Source organism: Tenrec ecaudatus, chromosome 17, assembly GCF_050624435.1.
Source record: "Tenrec ecaudatus isolate mTenEca1 chromosome 17, mTenEca1.hap1, whole genome shotgun sequence".
Classification (NCBI taxonomy): domain Eukaryota; kingdom Metazoa; phylum Chordata; class Mammalia; order Afrosoricida; family Tenrecidae; genus Tenrec; species Tenrec ecaudatus.
Window position 1 is genome coordinate 43,628,853 of NC_134546.1, and position 23,304 is coordinate 43,652,156.

Sequence of the window (23,304 nt, forward strand, 5' to 3'; positions counted from 1 at the left end):
AAAATGGGTGTATAAGCACATGTGGTGAAGCGGGCTGATGTTGCACAGATAAACAAGCAGCCATTTAGCTGAGAAGCAACAAAGAATACATCGAAGCACACCAGCCTGTGGGATAATGAGGTGTCCCTATGATCAGGTATCAGGCATCAAAGATCCAGAACAAAAAAAATCATGTCAATGTGAAGAGGGCGGGGGGGAGGGTGCAGAGTGGGGACCCCAAGCCCATCTGTAGACAATGGGACATCCCCTTACAGAAGGGTCACAAGAAAGAGAAAGGCAGTCAGGGTGCAGCGTAACACTGATGAAACACACAACTTTACTCTAGTTCTTGAATACTTACTCCCCAGCTCACTATCATGACGCCAATTCTACCTTACAAATCCAGGTAGACCAGAGCATGTACGCTGGTACAGATAACAACTCGCAACACAGGGAATCCAGGACAGGTAAACCCCTCAGGACTAATCATGAGAGTAGTGATACTAGGAGGGGAAGGGAAAGGTGGGGGGAGGAAAGGAGAACCAATCATAATGATCTACATACAACCCCCTCCCAGGGGGATGCACAACAGAAAAGTGGGTGAAGGGAGCCATGGTTCAATGTAAGACATGAAAAAAATGATAAATTATCAAGGATTCATCAAGGTGGAAGGGCGAGGGAGGGGGGAATGAACTGATACCAAGGGCTCAAGCAGAAAGAAAATGTTTAGAAAATGATGATGGCAACATATATACAAATGTGATTGACACCATGGATAGCTGTATGATTTGTGATACGAGCTGTAAGAGCCTTAATTAAAGGATTGAAAAAAAAAAGATCGGGAATGACACTGGAAATAATGGTCTCTTCTCCCACCCTGCACCGCTGCTTGGGTGACACAAAACTATGGGTTTGTGATATGACATCATTTCTCTCTCTTTGGTTCTTCTTGTCCAATGATCCCAGTATTGCTCTGTGGGGAACGACCTCCTGAGTTGCAAATATAATTAGCCTTTAATCATTTCCAAATATGAGGCTCTTGAGAAAACAGCCACATTGAAATGATGAGGCCATCTGGAGTGGAGAGAAGCAAAACTTAGAATTCACTTGAGTCATCTCCTCCGTGGACTTATTCTGTTCTGCACTAAATGTTGAACTCAAGCTAGGGGAAACGGAATTCTAAAATAACTAATATTATGATCTATCTTGGTAAGACATTTGAAAGAAGGGCGGCAAAATTCAGGAAGATCCTTGGAGTTGGATTGGTGCAGCGGCTGCCACAAAGAGCCCCATCACCACAAAACCTGGGCGGATGGCCTAGCACGGGGCCGCTTCAATCTGCTCCACACAGGGTCAGTGGGAGGCAGAGCTGCCTCAATGGCCCCTGCCACCAATATGGATTTTGTTTCCCACTAAATTACAATCTGTTTACCTCCGTGCACTCCCCCAAACTCCTGACACTATCAAGTCCCCTGTGCAATGCTCTGCTTGTCAATAAGCAGTCAATATAAAGAACTCTTAATTGTTCAAATTCCATATTACGCCTGGTTGTCCAGGGCAGGCAACTCTGTAATAGGGAAAGAGCATTTGATGGGGGAGGACGGAGAAGGTCACTGATAAAAATAACAGTTAATGTCTGTTTTCCTTGCTCAAAGGAATAGAATATGCATGCAGAGCATAAATAATAAACAAGGTCGTAAAGCAGGATTGAAGCAATGGTGGCCCAGTTACAAGAGAAAGCATTTTGGCCTCTGTTCAAGCGCCTATTCTGTCTTTAATAAGCAAATATAAATCGCCCTGACAGTAATGGCAGATAAGTATGCTCCTGGGGGAGAATTAGCACCTAAAAGCCATTATCTGCTGACTGTGGAAACACGATCTCTGTCTTTCTCTTTATTCTTTTTCCCTCAGAATGTATTCTGCTTTGTAATCCTCTTTCAGTAATGAAGCCACCTCCACCTTGTCTATGCAGTCCCCGGATTAGACAAAGCGGACGAGGGGAAAGACCGAAAGGTGAACATTGCTTAAGGGTCTTGCATTGTTATTTTCAGAGATTTAGCTCGAAGGAGAATTTGATATTAGCCAAATGCCACCGAATGAAGCGTCTGGGTGGAGCAGATTGACAAATAATCTCCAGAGAGGCACATCCATCAACACATGTTTCTTGGGCGGAGTATTTGTATAGAAATTTCAGTATTCAAAACATGAGACCAGTTGCTTTCAGGGAAATTCTGACTCACACTGCCTATGAGGTTTCTGAGGGGGGGGAGGTATGCTCCCCAGGATTGCAGGGCCTGAGGTCATGGGGAACGAGTGCTGCCAGGTCTTTCTTCTGAGCTGTCTCTGGGTGGATTTGAACTGCCAATCTTTCAGGTCATGTCCAAACACATCTTCATTTGAGCCACTCAGCTCCCTCAAGATTGCAGCTTCTCTGTCCATTCACTTTACCAAGACAGATTCTCATTAGGTATTTCAGTTGTTATTAGGTATTATTCTTTAGTGATTTTAGGATTTAATTTCTCCTAACCAGTTTCATTCCTTGTGCAGAACAAAATAAATCCCTAGCCTGACATCCGCTTAGTAATTCACTTAAGAATTACCAAGCAGGTGGCAGCCTTGTGTGTGTCAGGCAGACCCTGTGCTCGGCAATAGAACAGTGTGGCAGGGCAAGGACATGGTCCCTTTCCTTGAAAACCTCACCATCTCCTAGGAGAAGCCCCCAAAAAGAAAACAAACAGACACCAACATGGTAAAATATAACAAACCTCAGAAATAGGCCATGAACTTAAGGATGTCATGCTGACGACTCTGAAGATGAAGCAGATGCCTGAGCTGACACTTCTGAGTCGAAAGATGACATAGAACCTTCTGGGAAGGACTGAGGAAGGAGACACGGGTGGGGGGATAGGCGGGGGGCAGAGACGTAAAGAAAGGTCTTGCGGCCCCAAAGAGCTCAAGTGTGGCTTGAGCGCAGTGAGCAGGTGGGAGAAGTGGCTCAGGTGTTAGGAGAATCAGGCCCCAGACGGTGCAAGCTCTCCTAACTAGGAGTGCCTGGAGGAGCCTAAGTAAGTGCACACTAAGTGTTAAGGACCATGGTCGGTAAAATAAGAGATTCAGCGAAAACTGGTGAACCGCCAATGTGACGGCTTGTCAAAACAGCCCATACCATGAAGTCAAACATGCCAACCATCCTAAAGATTATGCACATCTGTCTGCCTTCCGTGCTAGTGTGCAGAAGGTCACCCTGAGTCAGAGGCAACTCCACCAACTAATAAAATGCCAAGCCATGAATTCGTGTGTGTGTGTACATAGGTGCATGTATGTGGGCAAATGAAGAAAGGATTGCGACTAGGGTACCAATGAGTTAGAATGGACTGAATGGCAGTGAGGTTGGTTTGGGTTTGAAACTGGAGTGCCCGCTCCTATTTGCATGGACTTATTGAATCTGTGTTTACTCCTCTCTCAGGGATCAGTGGATCCTGCAGACACAATTTCTCAGAAATACACTTATTTCAGGCTCACTAGAGTGCTTTATACAAAAAGGTCATTGTGTGTGTGTGTGCGTGCGCGTGCGCACGCACGTGTGTGTGCGTGTGCCATGGGAAAAATTAATGTTCGCTCAGGGCTATCTTAAACATAACTCAAGTGGACATCTCCACAAATCATTGACTCTTTGCAACATATTTAGAAGAATGCTGACCGCCCCCCACCAACCCCTCCATGACTACTTTTAAATGGATCAAGTCATTTATAGATCAAGTCCGAAGACCTCAAAGATGCCCCAAGCGAGGGATGGCATCAGCCTCAGTGAATGACAAGAATAACTGGCTGTTGTCCAGAAAGTGGTGAGAGAAGATGTTCGAATTGCCCCCACCAAGCTAGCTATGGAAGTTAGGATTTCACGCGGTTCAGTAATTTTCCATTTTAAGTGGACATTTAGGCCCCAGAAAGTTCTCAGCTCCAAGAGTGACCACGGGGTGTTGTGCAAAGACAAGTTGCTCAAATTTTTTATCTGTAATTTTGAAAAGCAAAGTTGAAGCTAATAAAGATGAGTTTACTTTTCAGCAAGCATTATAACCTGGATCAGTCTTGGAAATACCAATATGACCCACAGAGCAAGGTCCAATCAAAACAATGGTGTCTGAGGGGATTTTCTAGGCTGGTGAAATTCAAGACAAAGAAGTCAGTTCCGAAGGTTACAGCAACTGTTACACAGGATAGCAATGGGGATCTGAATCATAAAGGACACAGGAAAGTCACAGGAACTTATAAGGAAAAAGTTTTAAAAAGTTTCTGGAAACTGCATGGTGAGGAAAAAGGTCAAGAATGTTGTGCTCAGGAATTGTGGTCCCTACCTCCACCCCCACCCCATCACAACAATGCACCTGTGCATTCTGGAGAGACCTTGGATTGTCCTAGGATAGAAAACTTTATCTCATCCATCCTATGACCCTAATCTAGTGCCTTTAGACTTTCATTTTTCCATCCCTCAAAGAACATTGAAAGGAACATGATTTGAGTCCCTTGAAGATGCTAAGACTGTTCTTTTGATATCCGAAGTGTATAGAACAAAAAGGATATGATGAGATATAATGGCTTCAAATTTTTGATAGTTTAATACAGATTTCGATGATTTTTATAGCAATACCTTTTGCCTGACCCTCCTATATGGTTATTAGCTCTGAGCAGCAAGATTCTGGAGGAGGGCAAACAAAGACGCGAAGCGGGTGGGGCATGGTGGTGTGGTTCATGGAGGGAATGCATCAATTCCGCGAGTCCTCAATAGTTACTCGGTCTGTGTCCCCATTCATCGCTAAACTCCCAATAAAATATGTTGATTTCCACAGCAGAAACTTGTCACCTCCCACAGAGCCACGGGTGGGATCGAGTGCCTTCCCATTTCAATAAAGAGTCAGTCAGAGGCAAATTTTCTGACAGTCTCGTTCATATTTTGCTCTTCCTTTTAATTCCAACAAGGCAGGCCAGCTGTGGTGGTGCTTTGCTCCAAAGGCTTCTTGACAGAACGTGAAAGCTTGTGGAAAACAATGCCTTTTATTTCATTTTTCATAAATCCTGACTTCCAAGGTATTTCAGAAGGGAACAAACAGACCAGAATGCGTTTGAGAGTTGCAATGGTGTAAGAAGAGGTGATTACCCACTTGGAGAGAGCTGGATGCTGGTGGGTTAAGAGTACTGAGTATTGGTTAGAGGAAGGTGAGAAGCCCTGAGACAAGTGGGAAAGGTAAACCTAAGATGGAACCTTAACTGTTGGGCAGCAGCACTCAGCAACAGCAGTGTACCCACTAAGGACAGGAGCAGCAGAGTCCAGGCAATTAGAAGGACAGACTTGGACCATTGACTTGTCCGTGGGGACCATTGACTTGTCCATGGGGGCCAGAGAAGATAGAAGGCAGCAGAAGCTCTGCATGACTCTGGGTAAGAGGATGAGTACCCTGCATGATGGTGATTGAAAGTTGTGCCAATTGAGCTCCCCACTCTCCCCACTGCCATTGAGCCAATCCAGACTCATTACCATCCTACAGGACAGGGTAGACCGGCCCTGCCAGTTTCCCAGACTGTGATGTTTACACAAGTAGAAAGCCCCATGTTGTTCCCTAAGAGCAACTGGTGATTTCTAACGACCGATCTTGCGGATCCCAGGCCACCTCGTAACCACTAGGCCACCACGACTCCTCGGCAAACTGAGCAGAAGGGCTGATAATTGGAATAAACATGATTAAGAAATGCATTGCATCATATCATGCACACTTAAGTTTGTGAACCAATATCCTAATAATTATTTTAATAAAATCTGCTGAAATAAGCTGTTAAAAAATGTCAGGATGTATTTGTCCTCCACAGTTGGGAATTCTTTAAAAAATATTATTTTTTATTCTAGTTACAAGTTACATCTCCCCTATGACTTCTAAATGTTCTAAATCCGATCCTTCGATGCCAAAGCTGCTCATCTTAGCCCTCCAAGGAGACATCGGCAATGAACTTTTCCATAGAAAGACAGAGTCAGTCCACTACAAGGAGCAGAAGTAAAAACTACAATGTGACATGAGCTTAGATAGCAAAACACAGAGCAGTCCGTTTTTGCTGAGTTCTTCATTAAGGCTACCTATCATTGTTTAAGTCCATACATCAAATCACACTAGTAAAATATTCATTAGCTCCTTGCTAGCGAACATTATAATTGGCAATGGTAGATAGATGCAGAACTTTTCAAATAAAAAACAGCAACGAATGATGTATGAGAGGCTTCAAAAAGTTCGAAGACAACTGCAATGAAAAGAAAATGGAACTTCTCTACAAACTTTGTGAAGCCACCTCATCCTCCCTGCAAGTTGGACAGGAAGCTATTCCACTGTGGTTTTGGCACATCGTTGTCCCAAGGAAGTACTTCTTACAAGTTTTCTGCACATGGCCTTACACACTGCTTCTTTCTATCTTTTGTTGTTGCTGCTGCTGTTGTTGATTGCAGCAAAATATTTGCAACACAAATTGTGTCATTTAAAAGTATTTCATATAGTGATATTAATATCATTCACTGTGTTGTACAAAAGTCACCACTGTCTATTTGCAAATGTTTTTGATGACTCCCAAACAAAAACTTAAGTATCTCATAAACAATAACTCCCAATTTAACCACCTTCCCTAGCCCCTGATATACTAATATACTTTGGTCTTGATGCATGGGGACTTCTATTGTGCAGTGGTTAAGTGCTGGTTGCTAACCCAGAGGTCAGCAGTACAAACCCTCCTGTTGCCTCATTGGTGAAAGACAATGCAGTCGGCTTCCATAAGGATTCTAGTCTTGGAAACCATGTGGGTCGGCTCTACTTTGTCTGATTCCCTGGGAGTCAAATGTAACTTAACAGCAACATTTTCCCCTCCCGGAGGTTACACAACATCTTTTGTGACTGCCCTGTTTCATTTTATGGATAAATAATATTCATATGTGTATACATATTCTGCATATTAATTCATTTTTTATGGACAGGGGTTATTTTCACTATTTGCCCATGTGGAGTGCTACCCCCTTTTTTTCCATAAAATTGGGCAAACATACAAAAACAATTCCTTCCTCTCTAAGGAATCTTCAAGCCGCGTTCAGTTTCATGTGACAGCATCCTGGCAAAGTCCTATAGCAAGTCGTCTTTCCTAAGTTTATACAGGCAGATGCATCAGAGCCTTCTCATGTTTGGTAATTTTTATGAAGCACTGATGTTCTCTGGTTTTCTTCCTTGGAGAATGAAAAGGGATAGCAGGCCAACCCTCGGACCAGTTGGGTCAGAGTCCCTCAGAGAGACTGTAGGCCATTCAAATCACCGGCTTCCACCGAGACTCGCTGTGCTTCAAGGCTAGAGGATGTGTCTTTTGAAAGATCTTCTTTCCTTTTGATTCAAAGGAAATTTTAGGCACTAGTTATATTTAGAAGATAGTTTGGAAAATCATAAAGAGAGAATGAAATGAATATGTTAAGAGATCTATGAGTTGTAGTTTGTCATTTGAACTCAGAAATAATTCCACAGGGTTTTCCTCTTAAGGTTGGAGGTAGTATAGCTGCTCGTCCAATTAATCAGGCCCGTTTTATGCCTTCATCTACGGCAATCAGGATGGATATGTTCTTTGTAAAAGAAAAGGGAGCAAGTACTCCAGAAGGTCATGCACTTGGACTTATTTTCAGCCAACCAATAAAGATGCATTGATTCTTCTTCTGTGCAATGTCCTCAATGTCTCTGGGGTTAGACCTTTATAAGATTACTTCAATTAGGAAACTTATGAACCAGGTCCTGAATTTAACATCCTAAATATTAGATTTAACCAACTGAATTAAATTGGCAAAAACAATTTTTAAAAGACATATAAAAATTAAAAATGTAAAAATCTGTTCACCAGCTTTACCTAGAAAAATATAAAAATCTGTTCACCAGCTTTACCTAGAAGCTAAAAAGTAGAATTTGCTGCTGTTTCTCACCATAAACAAATAGATACAGGAAACAAAGTAACTGCACAGAAACTGGCATGCAACAAATAACTTTAATATTTTATGAGGCCTTAAGATATTTATCAAGCCACAAAAATTAAAATACATTGTGATTTCTACTTGAATTATTAAAGGGGGTAAAGACATTAAAAGCGTTGATCATGTTGAAGGTAAGACATTACACAGGCTCATGATTACACTGAATTACAATGAAGAAAATTGAACTCAGAAAGGAACTATATGTTAGCTTAGATTTATAGTCTGATCTAAGTTATCAAGGCCACTGAAAGTAGTGAGACAGTCTAAGGACTCAGAGTAAGAAAAGGCAGTGGGGGTGGAAGAGGCATACCTGTCATGGCTTGCTGGTCATCCACTGTTAACTTTAAACTTTTTCCTCGACGAACCACACGCACTGTGTGCCATTCATTATCATTGAGGTTATAGCCAGCAAAAAGGGTCTCTGGACCTTTGCCTGTAGAATATGCCAAACAGTCATTATGGAGACACAGAATCAGTCAAACAAATGAACCTCACAGAGAAAGAGTTGGAGAGAGGTCTAAGGAAGGGGAGAGAGGGAGGGGAGAAGGAGAAAAAGAGAGAAGAAGAAAGAAATGAGAGGGGAGAGAGAGTAAGGAAAGAAGAGAGATTGGCTGGACCAATGTGCAAACCCATTAGAGTTATAACAAGAAAGAAAAAGTGACAAATGAACAAACATTCAGGTGTGACCATTTAAGAAAGAAATTTAACATTTTGCATTGGTCTAATTCGAGAGAATCCACCTGTTGTCATAAATAGGCACAGTCACTAATATACTAGGACACTTCACACTTTCTCCCCCTTCCCACCATCCCCCCCCTCCTTTTTAAGGGAAATTCTCTAGCTTGTGTAGTTACTACTGGGTTGTTAAATGAGTGGCTAGACTTGATGTAGCCTCTGACTGAAGGGGGGTGATCTGATAACCTTAGGTAATTAGTCATTTTCAACATCTGGTTGACTAGACTCCAGGGAGGGGACAGCTCAGAAACTGAGGTTTGGCAGTTCCTCACCCTCTAATCAAGAATGGTCGATGTTAATCATGTTTTCCACTTCCTTTGCCTCTTACGCTCATGGAAGCGTGTATCAAAGTACTAAATCCTTAAAACCCGCTGTATAATGAATTGATCTTTATGGTACAAATCTCTGTGTGTAGATTTAGTAGAGGGCAGGTCACAAGACAGAGAAATAGTACAACCAAAGGTGTAATTACTGGGAAAGTAGTTAACTGTTAGTGAGTCTTTGTTAATTTGTGCAAATGAGATTTAAATTGGCTTCAAACAAATATTCTGAAAGTGTTATTTTATGGAAATGATTCAAATGACAGTATTAGATTATATTCCCTTCAACTTTAATATCAAGCAAGGAATAAACTTAGCTTTTAATACAACTAGACATTAACATTATTTATACTAATCAGATATCATAACTCGATAGAAAAAACAAGTATTTTAAGTATATGCTATTTGGTGATGGATTTTTTCCCCTACTATTTAAACACTTATTGCTATTCTGTCAGTTCATCTTATTGTGGTAGCTGTGTTCCTGAGCTGTTGGAAGGTATGCCCTCAGGATTTGAAATACTGGTCATCCATGGCAGAACTTCCAGGCCGAGACATAGTAGAATGACATACCTGACAATCCACTGCTTAAAAAACTGGACAGTAAAAGCATCATGAATAGCATCGGATCATTGTCTGATATAATGCCCGAAGACGGGCCTATCAGATTGCAAGGCACTCGAAATACAACAGAAGACCCGCCTCTTCAAACTCGAGCAGACCGTAATGAGGTGGATGAAGTAGTGCTATTAAGGTATTTATTTGCTGATGTGCCACGACTCAAAATGAGAAGGAACAGCTACACACATTCACCAATAATCAAAACATGGCCTGTATAAAATATGAGTCTTGGAAAAGGTCAACAAATGAAAGGACATGCTTGAAGACAGGCATCTAGGCATTGGTGAGGTGAAATGGCTTGGTACCAATCAGTGCGACTCTGACAGTCATATGGTGTACTATAGTGAAATGACAGACTGAAGAGAAATGGTATCACATGCATCATTAAGAAGAGCACTTAAAGATATGCATTGAAATACAATGCTGTTTTCCTATGCCTGAAAGAAGGATCAGTTAATATGACTGTTTTCCCGAGTTACACACCAACCACCAATGTCAAAGATTAAGAAACGGAAGATGTTTACCATATTATGTAGTGTGAAATCGATCAAATATGTAATCAAGATGTGTTGATAATTACTGGGAATTGGAAAGCAAAAGTTGGAAACAAAGATGAATGAATGGATATTTTGGAAAATATGGTCTTGATTCAGGACACTTCATGATAGAATTTTGCAAGAAAAACAAACTATTCATTGTAAGTATCTCTATTCAACAACATGAATGGGAACTATACACATAGACCTTACCAGATGGTACACACGAAAACCAAATCAATTACTTATGTGGAAGTGACAATAAAGATGCTCAGTATTATCAGGAAGAACAAGACCCAAACCGACCATCAATTGCTCAAATTCAAGTTCAAGATGCAGATGAAGAAAATTAAAACAATTCTAGAAGAACCAGTGTACAACCATGAGTATATTCCACCTGAGTTTAGAAGCATATCAAGATTTTATCAAGAAAAAATTTGACCCATTGAACATCCATGACCAAAGACCAAAGAGTTGTGAGATGACATCAAAGACACCATACATCAAGAAAGCAAAACTCAAAAAGGCTTATTTCCATTGAGTCCATTCCAACTCGCCATGAACCTATAGGATGGAGTCGAATCGGCTTTGTGGGTTTCTGAGACTATAAGCTTTTAATGAGTAGAAAGCCTCATCTTTTTTCCTTGGAGCAGATGGTGGTTTCATACTACTGACCTTGTGATTAGCAGCCCAACATGTAACCCACTATCACTAGAGGTCCATAAGAAAAAGAGAAAATGAAAGAAAAACATGAAAAACAACCCAAAACCCTCACTGCCATCCAGTCTATGCTGAGTCATAGAAAATCTATAGGACAGCGGAGAACGGCCCCTGTGGCTTTCTGAGACCGTAACTCTTTACATAAATAGAAAGCCTCATGGATGGATTGTGATAAGAGTTGTACGATCCCACAATAAATGAATAAAAAAAGGAAAGAAAGCCTCGTCTTTCTCTTTCAGAGCCTCAGGTGGTTGAGAACTGGTGTCATTGCAATTAGCAGCCCAATGTGTAACCACTAAGCCATCAGGACTCTTAAGAGAGCAAGAAGGCATTAAAAAGACAGGAAAGAAGGAAAAACCTAAAAGATGGCAGAAGAGACTGAAACATACTGTTGAGCATAGGGTAGCTAAAGCATATGACAAAAAATGAAGTAAAGGGATGAACAGATTTCAAAAGGAGACATAAAAGCAAAGTAAATTATTAGACTGAAATGCAAAAAAGAAAACCTGGAGGCAGAAAATCAAAAGAAAACACTCCTAACGATTTCTCAAACAAAAAGACTGAAGGAAAAATTTCAATCCTTGAGCTGAAATATTGAAGGATTCTATGTGTAAATACAAAAAAGGTGCAGAAAACATTAAAAGAAGATTGAAGGAGTACCCAGTCACTGTACCAAAAGGAACTGGTTTACTTTCAATCATTCCATGATCAAGAACTCATGATACAGAAGGAAGAAATACAATGAGCATAGAAGACATTGGTGAAAAACAGGGACCCAGGGATTGACATAATACCACCTGAGATGCTTCAACAGGAAGATGCAATATTGGAATCATTCCCTTATTTATACCAAGAAATTTGCAGTACAGATGCAGGGCCAACCTAATGGGAGACGGCCATACACTTTTATAGGAAAGGTGATGAACAGAATGTGGAAATGATTGAACAATATCATGTGGAAGTAAAATTTTGCTGAAGACAATTTAAAAATGACTGCAGTAGCACCTTTAAGTGAATACAGAAGAGGATATGAAACTAGAAATATTATTAATCATGCCAGCGAGAACTTGGCCGAAAGTAGAAAGCACCAAAAAGATAGTCATTTGTACTTTTAACTGTGTGGATCATAACAAATTATATCTAGCTTTTTAAAGAATGGGTATTCCAAAACACGTGTGGCCATGTAGAATTGGTATCAGTATATAGAACAAGAAGGCAGTCATCTGAACAATACAAAGATATAGTGTGTGGTTTAAAGTCAGAGAGGTGAGCATTGGGATTGTATCCTTCCACCATACTGAGTCAATCTATATGCTGAACAAATGATCCAAGAAGTTGGACTACAGGAAGAAGAACTCGGGATCGGAGGAAGACACATTCCTACTTTGCAATATACAGATGGCAAAAATAATATGTATTGAAGCTTGCTGTTTCATCGAAATAATGAGGGGAATCGGATGATTGAATTTTATGACCTTCAGTTGATTAAAGATCACTACTGGAGTTCATAACTTCTTCAAAATACTCCACCAATAAGATGAATAAATTTACAAGGATCCTAGGTGTATGTATGATAAGGGCGAGATGTAATTCAGGGAGAAGGATAAAGAAAAGCAGAAAGATTGGATGGATGGATGGATGGATGGATGGATGGATGGATGGATGATGGATGGAGGGATGGATGGAGGGATGGATGATGGATGGATGGATGATGGATGGAGGGATGGATGATGGATGGAGGGATGGATGATTGATGGATGGATGGATGGATGGATGATGGATGGATGGATGGATGATGGATGGATGGATGGATGATGGATGGAGGGATGGATGATGGATGGATGGATTGGTGGGTGGATGGAAGTAACTAAGTGGAAGAAACCTCAACAACTCACCCAGCAGGATATCATTGCTTTCGCTCAACCCTGCAGACCTTTAATGTAGCCCCAGGTGACTTTCTTAGTGTGCTGCCCACGATGCACGCTTGATCTTCCTCAATTAATGCTTCACTGGAGCTTAAAACAGTCCAGTGATATAAAGCAAATTTGCAGGAAGAATGAGCTCTAATTGTAAATTAGGACCATTATTAAAATTAGCAAACTTGTCTTGTTTCTATCAGAGAGTCAATTCCTATTGACCACTGATTAATTGACTATTCATCCTATTGGCTAGTTGGTTCCTATTGACTATTCCTACTGACTAATGGGTTCCTATTCTAGCAACCCATAAGTAGAACAGCTCCTGTGGGTGTCTGAGACTGTCGATCTTCATGGGAATAGAACCCCTCATCTCTCTCCTGCTGAATGGCTTGTGGTTTCGAACTGTTTACCTTGCAGCTAGCAGCCCAGTGTGTAACTCACTTATCTAATTCAAATATATGAACAAATGGGACTCTAGATAGATGAGTGGTGAGAGAGAGATCACTAAATAACTAGATGAAGCGTGTTACTGTTATCTTAGCAACTGCAAGGAAGCTTTGAGAGAGAATGTTAAAAGCAAGTTCTAGGATTGAAGCGATCCTTTCTAGTTTCAATCGTGAGAAAGAAGTGTTTAATAGCTGCAGCATCTTAGCATCCTGCTGGCAGCAAAGGTTATTCTCAGTTTTGATCTTTGAAAAGAGAATATATCAATTTTAAAGTTATTTTTATAGGAGAGCTCTTTTTAAAAATTCTTCTGAGGAAAAAAGTGTGTACTTCTGAAGCAGCTTCACACCTGTTCTTTTAATTTAAGTACGTTTTGTCAAAGAAAAGAAGCAAAAGGTTGATATCACCATTACACCCCATTCTGGGCTCAACCTTGAAGTCATCATGCTTAATCTATGAAACAACTATTTCCATGACAAAAGGCATAACATCCAATTAAAAATAACCCTTTGGTTCATAAAAATCTCTGAAGGCCAAGTTCAAGTTCTTTTCTTGAATTATTAAAAACGTGAAGAGATTGATTTTAGAAGAGGCTTTTAAAGAGGTACTTCATAGTTCAGTCCAAAACAATGTACCCATGTAACAAGGTGTGTAGTCAAAAGCACACTGACTGGTTGCTACTTGTCCGTGATATTCAACTAAAGAAGTTAGGGACTCTGGAATGCTTATAAAATGTCAGGCACTTTATTTGTTTCTCTCATATCCCATTTATGTTATTATCATTTTATAGATGTAGAAGTGGAGTCTTCGAAAACAAAAACTACCTTCACCGTGAATAAGCAACAGAATCCATCTTAGGCCTGATCTGTTCAAAGCTTACAAACTGAACCATTTCTGCTTCCCATCACTATGACCTTTAGCTAGCAACTTAACCTCTGGGCTGGGAATGTCTTCAAGTTGAAACTGAAGGAGGTGGACAATATGCTCGTTGTTATGTCTTGCAGCTTATATTATAGAAAGATTCAATGGCTACACAACTTTGGCATGAGTCCTACTTGAACACCATCTCTGAACAATACCTTAGACTTCATGTAAATCCAGACCAAACACACTGCTGGCTAGTCTACTCAAGTGAGACAATAGGGGACTGAACAGAACCGTTGGTTTCTGAGACCGAAACTCTTTGTAAGAGTAAAAATCCTCATCTTTCTCCCTTGGAGGGGCTGGTGGTTTTAAACTGCTGACCTTGTTGTTTGCAGCCCAACATGTAACCCACCATGTGACTGACCGAGAAAGGGCGAGTTCTGCCGACATAACAATTGGGCTCTGGTCTCCACCCTTAAGTCAGCCATGCAAACAGAGTCAAGTTCTGGTGTCTGAACTTCCCAGTGTGTCAGCTAAAGAGATGGTTTGGCTGAGATCTATGTTGCCTCTGAGCTCATAGATTTTCACACAAATTTAAACATTTGGAATTAATAAAGCGAGATGGCTTAACTGTTGATATTTTAAGAGTCATTTATTTCCTTGTCAAAGTGGGAATGAGAACAATCACAGTCACCCAGACCATTGCTTAGCTGAATTCCTATCAGGATTTCTTTTTGCCTTGTGTCATCAAGCTACGTCTTCTTGAAGCTAACGTCCTTCCCTCGGTATTAATGTGAGAAATATTTTTGAAGACTTTTTAAAGCCAGTAGAATTGTTATACTTTCAAGTGACAACCATCATTTGTTTCGAAAAGAATTATGATTTAGATGTATTTTTATACTTGATTCTTACTGTGACTTATTATTTTGGCCCCAGAGATTTTATTTACTTCTTTGAGGACTTAGAAAAGTATTTAAGAAAAGAGTTTGGAAGGTTGGGTGAATTGTAGTAAGGCTCAGCAGTGGTAAGAAGTAGAGTTCAAACGGAGAACTCCCATCCCCACCGCCGTCTTATTAGAACGTGCACATAGTTTATCCTTCCTTGCCAGACACTTCATATTGGTCCTATGAATTTTATTAAACACAAGTGAGGTTGGTTTAATTCGACTAGTAATGCACTGGTTAGGTTTTTTGCTTCTCAAATTTGTAGCTGCTTTTCAATCTCCGTTTTCCTCTTGGAAAATGGCTTTTAATTTGTGGAGAGAGAATGTCTTTGATCTGGTGATTTTATAAAAATCCTGTGCCTACGCTGTAGGTAGTTATCGTGCTCGAAGAGTATATTCTAAAGATGCTAACTATATAAATAAGACAATTGTATCAGGTACCTTACCTCTCAGTGTAGTTCAATCAACTGGTTCCAGACTTCCTTTGCTCTGCCTTAACCATCACATTTTCTGTTTTACGGCTCTGCCTTGTTTTTCAGTAGTTAAGCTGACAGTTCAATTAAGCCATTCATTGACATGGGGCTCTGATGGGCGCTTCTTTGCAGCCATCTCCTAGCAAACTGCAGAGCTGAGCGGTAGGCTGGACCACAGGAGCAGTGACAAGTGTGTGTCATTTTTGCAATGGCATTCCTCTACTTCATTAAGTTTTAATATAGTTTCTCCTATTTCCATGCTGTGAATATTTCTTGTTTTTATTTAAATGGAAGACTCAAAGTGAGAGTGGGCATGCAAATGAGATGTGCAATCACCTAAAGCTGTTTTATATATTTTAATAATTTTTGAGTATTCATTTAAACACATAATACGTACAAGTTTCTGGCCATTCTAAGAACATGCACAGTAGAAGTACTATGAATGGACTGATGCATGTCCAATTACTTAAGGCTCGGTGTTAATTTATCTTCACTGATAAAGCCTGATAGCTCAGTTTCTACCCTAGAACTTTGCAATGTGTTGTTTGTTATTCTTATCTTATCATATCAATGAGATCAGGAAAACATGAATTTAGGTCTGACATGAAGAGAAATGAAAATCCCATGTAGGTTAAAATGAACAGAAGAAAAACAATTAGACTAAAATTAAATGACTTTACAGATACTGGAATGCCTGTGTGAGCAGCAGGAATTTCACACCAGGGATAGCACACTCGGTGTGCATAGCACCTGGCAAATGCCACTAGGACACTTAAAAGCTGAGGGAATTTCATTTATAAGTTTTTCCTTCATAATTCCCAATAAATTTAAATACATTGATTGCAAACAGATGATAGCCAGTGTTGAACTATAAATTGATACCCAATATTTTGGAAGAAATCCTGAGGATAGTTTAGTAAGGCAGTTCCAATAGTATTTCACTTTGGGCTCCACAGTATGACATACAGAAATTATGCATTATTATGTGCATTTTATTAATGATAGGCTATGGAACCATAATTATCTGAATGAAGATGGGCATGCATGTGTAAAAGGATTGTAATTTTTCCATAGTTCTTCTATAAACTCTTTAAAAACTGAAACAGCATTGCTTTACATGTATATGGGTTCTGTTTCCACATAACTGTTTAATAAGTTTTCAGACCATTAAACTGCCTATAGCACCCAGTGATTGAATTAGTGAGAAGGTGCATGCACCATAGAATCGTAGAATCATATTGTTTTAAAACTGGATGGTTCATAATGTATAGGCTGTTTATTCAATTTATCTATTCTCAATTCTGGGATGCCCGGAACCCCCACACCATTATGTTTTCTTAAATTTTGTTCTGTGCCTTCCTTCTTAGGTCATATGGTTTCTGCTGAAACTACCTACTTTGACACTCTCGTGAAAAGTAGCTGTAGAATATACTTAAATGAATGTGCTGACTGTGTTCCAAAATAGCTTTAACAGATGACAGGCCTCCTGCATTTCATAGCTCTGTGAGGTACAAATAAATAGCTCATTTAAATTACTTCTCCCCCTCCCCTAAGATTTAGTATTTAAAGAAAAAAAGTAATAAAAATCTCGACAGTCTCAGAACACCCAAACATTAGATTCAATTTTTCCATTAACTCTTGGCATATTATTAAATCATGCCAAATTTGTCTAATTTTTACTGCTCTTAATGTTCTTACCAGCAAAACAATAACAATTTTAAAAGCAATGCAAAAAATTAAAAAGACCTAAAGCGGCACAAGCCAAGTGCAAAGTCCCCCTCCAACTTGTGAGAATCAAGGCATTAGTTTCCATCTCTGTGTCGCAAATTTGGAGTGTCTCATTTTTAATAATTCAAAGGTCAAACCTCTGTTGAAAAGTTGAGTATGTTTGTGTCTGCCCCTGTGTGCAAAATTACATTTCTTTGTATACCCACTTCTCCAGGTACTAACATTTGGCAGTTGGCTTTGGGGACAGCCAGCAGTCTCTAGGGGGAGTCTGGGAACAAGCCCTGTCCTGACAGTGACAGGCAGGGAGACAAGCCAGCAGGAAGCAGAAGCAAGAACTACCACGGCTTGACGCCTGAGTCATGGTGCCTGGCAGCAGCACTTCCTGCCTGGAAATGCCAAGAGGATGTGTTTCTCGCTTGCAATTATGTCACTCTCAGCCAACTTTGTTACTTTGCTTGGAGTTTCTGATTTTAAAATAATTACTTGAAAAATAATTTGACTCATTAAAAAAAATATCAAGGGAGCGAAAATCCTCATTAAATGTTTCAATTCTGTCTTTTTCAATTTCTCGATCTTTGGCTCGGAGTCAAATTCTTTATTTTCATTTCTCACATGAGTAAGCTAGAAAATTTAATACCAAATGAAAATTAGACATGTAAATGGTACTTTCCAAATCTTCTTTCCTAGGCATTCCTCTGGGGGGCAGAGCAGGCTATGTAAGGTGTGGACCTAATGCACATTTGGGGGGAGCCGTACAACCCTACAATGCCTAGTGGGTTCAAAACTGCCAGGAGCTCATGGAAGAAAGGTGAGGCATTCTGCTTCCATATGAACTTACAGTCCCCCAAGCTCCTAGGGGCAGTCCTCAGGGTCACTGTGAGTAAGACAGGCCTCGCGTGCACAGGAAGACTATGGTCATGGGCTTCACCCGGAGCACATGGCAATGGTGGTGGCAGAGCAGTAAACCTCACAGGGGGACTTTCTCAGTGACAAATGTCCTCACTCTCCCAGCTGCACCCCCCGAAACCCTCCCTGATCAGGAGTGGATGTATGAGCTCCTTTCTTTGCCCAGTTCCCTCAGCAAGCTCTCTACACAGGCATGCAGAGAAGGCTAGAGGCAAAATGTCAGACGTCTGTGTAAGAGACACAGTTGGGTTGTCTTCCTTATTCTGTCTGTACTTAATGACGCTGCCTCTAGGGTATCAGTGACATCATCCCAGACCTGTCTCGATGGCCAGACCTGGTGCCAACCATGACCTGGGCTAGGGGACGGAAGCCTCCCCTTAACAACCATGAAGCCGTCCTATCTGCCAAGCCCCCTAACTCTCCCTTCTCCCTCTTAGCCCCTCCTCAAGTTCTCCCCGCTTTAGCGAGGATGCTCCGTTGAGAAATAGTCATGACATTCTGTGCAGACTGTATGGTCTTCTACTGATAACCAAACAGACATTTATAGAGTTATCAGGATAACTTATTTTCCTAAAAAGGTTTTTGAAAATCCACCCTCAAGTAAAACCACTTTAAGCAAATAAATGAGTCTAATATCAAGCTTAGACAGTTTTTAGAAAAATGAACACTAACATTAATTAAAGTCATTCAGTAAACTTGTAAGATCAATTGAAGAAATGAAAACGTCATCATTGTATTCGTTTTGATTGGATTTATATTTAACCTGTTCTGTACTTTCATTACTTTTTAAAATATGTATATCTTGGTATGTGTCCTGGGCGCATTGACTCCCTAGGCTTCTATGCTAGTCCCACAACCCACTAGTTGTGTGACTTTGAGCAACCTACTTAAGTTCTTAATGCCTCTCTTAGTGTCTCAGTATTCCCTTCTGCAAAATAAAACTGATAAAAGAAACATATCACAAAAGGAACTATTTAACGTCTTTCAAGTACTTCAAAACAATGCCTGGCACATGATAAACATTCACAAGGATAAATATAAATAATTATATCTGCCCCCTTCTTGATGACGTTGTTTGGCTCACAAGATAAGTTTATTGTGTGAAGAATGACATTATGTGAAAATGGAGAATAACCACATTGAATATCAAAATGGAAGAGAACTACATGTTCACCAGATTACATCATGTAGACCTGCCCAGTTATAGAGAATTGTGGACCAGAGAGAGTGACACATAGCTCAAAGCATCACAGCCATTCGGTCTTGCCTCACACTTCAGTGTGTGTTACTGCCAGGTGTACATAGTGAATGTATAAAATAGTTAGAAGTATATTTTTTGTACTATTGCTGTAAGTTCAGAATAGGTCAGGATAATCAATAAGGGATGAGTAGGTGTACTTATCAATATTATTACAGTGTCATTATTATCATTACTAAATGAGCATAATTATCATTCATGAATTATTTAGTAGATTCATGTGTGTAGATTTTGTGAGTTTAAAATAAATAGTGGGTGGAAGATCTCTTGATTTTTTAAAACAATTAATGCACGAAAAAGAACTGTTAGTTTTTCATGCTCCTGGTCACTATGCCATGTCACTAAGCAGACACCTCGATTGCTCTCAGCTTTCCTGTTTCAGCATGACATCTGTTGAGTCCTGTAACTGGGGGAATTGAGGGATTCAATCACTGATCTGACTGATTATTTGGACAGTTTCATTGCCCACTTTCCTTGAAAATCAACTCAGAGATGTAGATAGCCTATCTACAGGCAAGATAGCCCAAGGCGAGCCGTCAGTCACTTGAAAATATCCAGGAAATAGTTCATGTAGGAATTAGTAAACTCAAGCATTAACAAGTACAATTACAAGGTAGGATAGATCTTCTGTGAGAGAGTCTCATCTCAGATATCTGCTGGGATCCCTTGTTATATTTCTAATTAACAGCATCTTCATGCGGTTCTCTACATAATAAACATCAATATATTTAGCTGTCTCATTTTGCTCCCTCTCTGGCTAAATATAGTTTGGTGCTAATTAATAAAGGTTTACATAATATACTAGTGAATCCTTAATAGCTTTGACATTGACTGTACCCATTTTTGACAGAGCAGGATAAATATCTCAGAGGCAAATATTTTTCAATTAAAGAAAAGCACACATCTTAAGAAAGGTCATTTACCTTTAAAAATATCATATAGTTACAACACAATTAAAATGATACATATTAAGAAAATATACAACTGTAAGAATGTTTTAAAATAGCTCCCTTTAGATCTAATCTAGCTTAACTAGCAAGTTCAGGAAGAAGCAAATCAAATTCGCCTACATACTCTGAAAGGAAAATTTGGGACTGTGGCTTTATTTTAAGGAGGAAAAAAATCATATCCAAGAAATTCCTATCACAAAACAGCAAGTGTAAAATTAATTAACAAATACTTAATTTCCTTTAAGTATGTCTAATAAACAGAAAACACCTTCAGTATTAGTGTAACATAAATTATAAAAGCATTGTTTTAATGTGCTTTATGTAACAGCTAAATAAACGAAATTGCTTGAAATTTTTTGACATAGGCACTATGAAAATTTACAATCGTTTAAGTTGACATTTCACAAGCAAAGCCATTGATTACTGTCACAAAAGCAAAGATTTCCTTTGATTAAATACAGCCTTCCTCATTTGAACACAGGATGATAGAATTATTTTTCAAACGAAAGGATCAAGATAGTTTTGCCCAATGCAAGGAAAAAGAACACGAGCCGTGTTTTATTTCCTAAAAATTGCTGATAGAAGCGCATTTGAATATTTTCAAATGCCAGACTGAACTCAAGAAAAATTGTTCACCCCTCACAATGTTTAGACCCTCTTATACAAGCTTTCATTCTTCTCTTTGTTTACTTTCCCACTTTATACGGAACATTTGTCTCTCAATAGGTGTCATAGACTTCACGTGCCTGTGTGCCTAAAGGAAACACATTGTAAGGGCATCTAGTAAATTGTTGAACCGTAGCAACTCATTCATTTCGATCTGCTTAGTTTATATCCCCAATGATTGATCAAATGAAGGCTAGCGACTGGGATTCATTGATAACTCATGCCATTAATTTTTTGAAAATTAGAATAATATTTTCCTAATCAAAGATCTCAGTATTTACTACATGCGTTTTGGTTTGGTTTTTAAGTATTCTATCAACATTCTTAATTTTCTTTTGTTTCCACCATTAGCTTGTTTATGAGGCTGAATTTTACCATACTAAGTTGAGGGCCACAATTCCATGTGACAATTTAGTTTCGTAGTTCGAAGAGTCTTGGGATTTAGTTGAAGTGTTTTATTTCCAACTTATTTGAATTTTCTGTGGGAACAAAGCTTGTGAACTGTTTAGATTGTCTTAATCTCCAGGAAATGTTCAATAAGAGTGATTGTCCAGCTATTAAATCACATGCCAAATCAACTGTAAGGAGATAGTGTTCATGTAAGGAGACAGTATTCAAATGACATCTGTCTGCCTGTTCCGGTTGACCTTCCATGGTGGGCTTTCAACTAGTCGACCACAGTCAATGTGATCACCTGCATCAATGTACCTAGAAATTGTTCTCATTGATAGTTCTTTCGATCTGGATTAATTCTCAAGATCTTGTTTGCATCTACTTCCAATCAGTTTTCATTTGATTGCTGAGATATCTGATACATCACAATAGATTTTACTTTTTCACATATATATTTCGTCCTTATTTTCTTTTGTTATCCAGTTCCCTGACTAGCCCAGATCTGTTTGTCATAAAATCTGAGATAAGCTGTAGGTGAGATGTTAATCTACTATGTCATCCTCGCATTTAACTGTGTGTTGCATAAGCAAAGGTCATGTTGCAAAACTTGAACCCTATGTCTTTACATTTTAAAGGCAAACACAAGATACAATATAGTCTATGTTATGTATACCACACACCAAGTAGTATATGTTACCAGGGCCTTTTAGAATATGTTAACAGAACTCTTCTCTGGAGACTGAAATGGTAAGCTATTTTTGTCTATTTCCTTATTGTTTTCTAGTTCCCCCAAATTATTTCTCTTTGGGAACCCATTTTTTAAATCGATGTTTTGACAGTTTTGTAAGTCATAATTAGTGGGAAATTCTTGCTCAAACTGCACTTAAAGTGTAGATACCATAACACAACTCTATGATGTCGTGTCAGATAGGGTTTCTCCAAAATCAGGATGGAAATGTTTTCGAATGTGCTTCAGCAACATGCTTAATTTCTATCTGCTTTTGTACTTCATCATAACCCAAACGCCTCAAAGTGCCTTTCATCCACTTTTAATTGCTTATTTCAAATTGCCAACGCAGAGAATACAGTCATTGTCAAAAATTTAAAAGTTGTAGATAATGACTAAAAGAAGAAATTGAAAATTGCACACAATCACACTTGGGTGTGCCACACACATTTTGACTTCCATGCTTTTGGAAACATTATTGAGAAGCAATTTTGCTAATTTCTTAGTTGAAAACTTAAAAAGTAGGACACATTCATTATTTCATAACTACTTGTAGGCTGAACTAATTTCACTTACTTGAGCAAGTAGCTTAAGTTATAAAATTGGTTTAATGAATGGAATCGTATCATTAAATGGCTCAAGTTAGAAATACAGAAATTGTTCAAAACACTTAGAAATGTCATCATCCACCATGTCATTTTCGGCATTCTCTCTTGCGGTTATAATGATTTCGACTATTATTTATGCTATTTTAATGGCGGCTGTAGTCTAGCACAATTTGGTCTGTTTATTCCAACAGTCCCAGTGAGTTTTTCTTCATGTTAAGTCCTGAACAACTTATTAAGGTAATTTCTCCTTCATTTTACTTGTGATATCATCATATTTATGTGCGAGATCAAGTGCAAAAGTCATGCTATTGCAGCTAATATGTTAGTTCTATGATATTCACATGTTCATCGCCGTGCACAAACTACCTCCATGGCACACACTGGAAGGAAAGGCATTTCAGATTGTCCAGAAAGTTTTCTTTTTTTACAATATAATTTTAAAATTTTTATTTGGTTGGTTGTTTTTTCAATGTTTCTGATAA

General features: G+C 39.3%; 1 protein-coding gene across 18 annotated transcripts in view; it reads right to left on the reverse strand.

Moving 5' to 3' along the window:
* Positions 1 to 23,304, reverse strand: part of NRXN1 (neurexin 1) — a 1,245,618-nt gene that overhangs the window by 662,244 nt on the left and 560,070 nt on the right. For all 18 annotated transcript variants that reach the window (XM_075535230.1, XM_075535229.1, XM_075535227.1 and 15 more), the window contains one exon: positions 8,322 to 8,444. In XM_075535230.1, coding sequence (XP_075391345.1) covers positions 8,322 to 8,444 — 123 coding nt within the window. The remainder of the gene's footprint in view (positions 1 to 8,321; positions 8,445 to 23,304) is intronic.